This window comes from Lycium ferocissimum, chromosome 10 (assembly GCF_029784015.1).
Source record: "Lycium ferocissimum isolate CSIRO_LF1 chromosome 10, AGI_CSIRO_Lferr_CH_V1, whole genome shotgun sequence".
NCBI classification, from domain to species: domain Eukaryota; kingdom Viridiplantae; phylum Streptophyta; class Magnoliopsida; order Solanales; family Solanaceae; genus Lycium; species Lycium ferocissimum.
Window position 1 is genome coordinate 10,065,778 of NC_081351.1, and position 4,271 is coordinate 10,070,048.

Sequence of the window (4,271 nt, forward strand, 5' to 3'; positions counted from 1 at the left end):
TTCTTAAAGATATTTTTTCAAGAAAAAGAAAATTGGAAGAAGTTTCAGTTGTTAAGCTTACAGAGAAATGTAGTGCTATACTGCAAAATAAGCTTCCGCAGAAACTTGGAGATCCCGGTAGTTTCACAATCCTATGTACCTTAGGAGGTGCTCATTTTGAGAAAGAACTATGTGATTCAGGTGCTTCAATAAATCTAATGCCTTTTGCAATTTTCAGAAAATTAGAACTTGGTGAAATGAAAGACACTGGTGTGTCTCTTCAGTTGGCCGATCAAAGTACTAAAAAACCGAGAGGAATAATTGAAGATGTTCTGATAAGAGTTGATAAATTTGTGTTTCCAATCGATTTCATTGTACTTGAAATGGAAGAAAACACCGAGGTGCCATTAATTTTAGGTAGACCATTTCTCGCAACAGGAAGAGCAATTATTGATGTCCACCAAGGACAATTGATACTGCGAGTTGAATACAAAGATGATCAGTTGATTACTGATTCATTGGAAATATGTTTGCCCATGTCAGGGATCACAAATGATGATGACCACATAACAAAAAGGGAGACAAACACTAGAAAAAGATTCAGAAAATGAGGATGTCTCACCAGAAGAAGTTCAATCAAAAATTGAACTCAAAACTCTTCCTTCTCATTTGAAATATTTTTTTCTTGAATCCAAATTATTTCCAGTGATCATTTCATCTTCTTTGACTATAGAACAAGAAAGCAGATTAATTGGAGTGTTGAAAGAACACAAAAGAGTCTTAGGGTGGACTATAGCCGACATCAAAAGAATCAGTCCAGCTTTTTGCATGCATAGAATTCTCATGGAGGATAATTACAAGCCAATTGTCTAACCCCAAAGGAGATTGAACCCAGCAATGCAAGAAGTTGTCAAGAAAGAAGTGGTGAAACTTCTAGCAGCAGGTATCATTTACCCTATATTTGATAGTCCTTGGGTGAGTCATGTGCAGGTAGTACCAAAGAAAGGAGGCATGACGGTAGTGAAAAATGAAAAGAATGAACTCATACCTGCCTGAACAGTCACAGGATGGAGAGTCTGTATTGATTACAGGCGATTTAATGACGCTACAAGAAAAGACCACTTTCCTCTACATTTCATTGATCAAATACTCGAGAGAGTTGCAGGTCATGGTTTTTACTGTTTTCTTGATGGATATTCTTGATACAATCAGATATCAATATCTCCAGAAGACAAGGATAAGACCACATTTACATGCCTCCAAGGTACGTATGCTTATTGTAGAGTTTCATTTCGACTATGTAATGCCCCTGCTACATTTCAGCGTTGCATGTCGGCAATTTTCTCAAACATGACTGAAAAATTCCTGGAAATCTTCATGGACGATTTTACTCTTTTTGGTAAGACATTTGAAGATTGTCTCTATCATTTAACTTTAGTTCTTAAAAGATGTGAAAAAGACAAATCTAGTTCTTAACTGGGAAAAATGTCATTTTATGGTAACGGAGGGAATTGTTTTAGGACATAAAATATTGCTAAAGGGATAGAAGTTGATAAGGCAAAAATTGATCTTATAGCAGGACTACCCCTCCTACCACAGTAAAAGGAATTAGAAGTTTCTTAGGACATGCAAGTTTTTACAGAAGGTTTATAAAAGATTTTTCAAAAATTTCAAAACCTCTAACTAACCTACCAATGAAAGATGTGAAATTCAAATTTTCAAATGATTGCAGGAAAGCATTTGAGATTCTTGAAGAACAATTGACTAACGCACCAATTGTTGTTACACCTGATTGGAGCCAGCCATTTGAAACAATGTGTGATGCAAGCGATGCACCTATTGGAGCGCTATATTGGGATAAAGGAGAGACAAGATTTTCAAACCCATCTATTATGCTAGCAGAAACTCAATGAAATTCAAACGAATTATGCTACAACTGAGAAGGAACTACTAGCCGTAGTATTTGCATTTGATAAATTTCGTTCCTATCTGATAGGAACCAAGGTTACAGTATCTACTAATCACGCAGCCTTAAAATACCTCTTAGCAAAGAAAGATTCTAGACCTAGATTGCTAAGATGGATAATCCTTTTGCAAGAATTCGATCTTAAAATAAAAGATAGAAAAGGTTTTGATAATCAAGTAGCTGATCATTTATCTCACTTGGAAAATCCTCCTACTGAAATATCAGATAATAAGGAGGACATTCCTTATGAACATATTTACAAAATCATGACAATTACGAATCAACCTCCTTGGTTTGCTGACATCACCAACTACTTAGTTGGAGGATGGATCCCAAAAGATTTTTCTTACGAACAAAGAAAAAAGATCAAAAAAAAAATAAGATATTATTTTTGGGAAGGCCCTTACTTATTTAAATTTTGTGCAAATGGCATGATAAGACGATGCGTACCAGAAACAAAAATGAATAACATCCTAAGCCATTGTCATGATGGAGCTGTAGGAGGGCACTATGAAGGAAGAAGGACTAAAGTACTTGAAGCTGGTTTTTTCTGGCCAACTCTCTTCAGAGACGCAAGAAATTATGTCACCACTTGCAACAAATGCCAAAAAAATGGTAACATTTCAAAAAGGGATGAGATGCCTCTTAACTCTATTCTTGAGTGTGAAATATTTGATGTTTGGGGAATTGATTTTATGGGTCCTTTTCCTCCTTGAAATGGATGCAAATACATTCTAGTAGTCGTTGACTATGTTTCAAAATGGGTAGAAGCAATGGCTACTAGAAAAAATGATGCTCGTGTTGTCTGTGGTTTTCTTAAAAAAAAAAAATCTAAGTTTGGAACTCCACGAGTTATCATAAGTGACCAGGGAACCCATTTTATAAACAGATAAGTCGCTAGTTTGTTGTCAAAATATGGAGTCACTCATAAAAATGGGAACTCCATATCCTGCTCAAACAAGCGATCAAGTAGAAGTATCCAACAGAGAATTGAAAAGAATATTAGAAAAAACTGTTGGTTCCTCCCGTAAGGATTGGTCTCTAAAATTAGATGATGCTTTGTGGGCATATAGAACTTCTTTCAAAACTCCTGTAGGAACATCTCCTTATAGATTAGTTTTTGGAAAAACTTGTCATTTTCCTGTGGAATTAGAACATAAAGCATATTGGGATATAAAATCGTTAAATCTAAATTTATCAGATGCAGGAAAAAATTGTTTATTGCAACTTGATGAATTGGAAGAGTTCAGACTTGAAGCATATGAAAATGCTAAATTGTACAAAGAAAAGACAAAATGATGCAATGATAACCTCATCCGCCATAATGAATTTAAAATTGGAGATCACGTTCTATTGTACAATAGTTGATTGAGATTATTCCTGGAAAATTCAAGTCACATTGGACAGGACCTTACATTGTAACAGAAGTAACCCCCTATGGTGCCATTGAAATACAACATATTGACAGGGGAGAAAAATTTAAAGTAAACGGTCATCGTTTGAAGCCTTATATCACCAGAATATTTGATAAACAGGCTTCAACAATTCTTTTTACTTACAAAAAAAATATAAATACCAATAAGTCGAGCTGACGACGTTAAATTCAGAACTACTTTCTTCTTCACTCTTTTATATACGCTCAATTTAATCATTATGTAATTTTTTTAAAATTTACTTATGAGATATAGACATGAGATTACACTTACTTTCATAATTAAATTTAAAAAAAAAAAACTACCATATATATATAATATCTCAACTACATATAGTATGAGTATATATATAATGATATTATGTTTCCTTATACAGTCGAACCTCTCTATAATTGCCATTCGGTATAATGGCATTTCACTATAACAGCCTGATTTTCTCCGGAGCCAATTTTTCATATTATAGTTTACTTCTCTATAACAGCATTCTGCCTATAACAGTAATGGAATCCATTATATCGGTACACTCTTTGCAAAATTACCTCTCTATAACAGCCATATTCAAATAGCGTGTAATAATATTTTGTAAGAAATATATTATGTAACAACAAAAGTGTCAATGAAGAGCCTCAGCCTACTGCTACTTGGAGATATAAGAGTCAACTGTTAAGCATTTAGATAGCCTTCAGGGGAAAGCTATTGAATTTCCTTTTGCTGAAAGTTTGGAGAAAAGTCTTCGTTAGTTCAAGCGTTATATTATCACTAAGAGACTAGAATTTACGAAACAGCCTACAATTATAGAGTTCTTACGTAAAACTTGAAATATTTAAATTATCAATAAATTTAAAATGCGTATGTTCCATAGATTTTAATTCTTTATCTGTGTGGTACAACTA

General features: G+C 34.0%; 1 protein-coding gene across 1 annotated transcript; it reads left to right on the forward strand.

Annotated features, from left to right (window-relative positions):
* Nucleotides 1-2,878: 2,878 nt before the first annotated feature.
* LOC132034589 (uncharacterized) lies at nucleotides 2,879-3,244 on the forward strand. Its single transcript, XM_059424984.1, has one exon. The coding sequence runs from the start codon at nucleotides 2,879-2,881 to the stop codon at nucleotides 3,242-3,244; it is 366 nt and encodes a 121-aa protein (XP_059280967.1).
* Nucleotides 3,245-4,271: the final 1,027 nt, after the last annotated feature.

Coding starts and splice junctions, on each gene's coding strand:
- LOC132034589 (XM_059424984.1), top strand. CDS start 2,879: ATGGGAACTCCATATCCTGCTCAAACAAGCGATCAAGTAGAAGTATCC.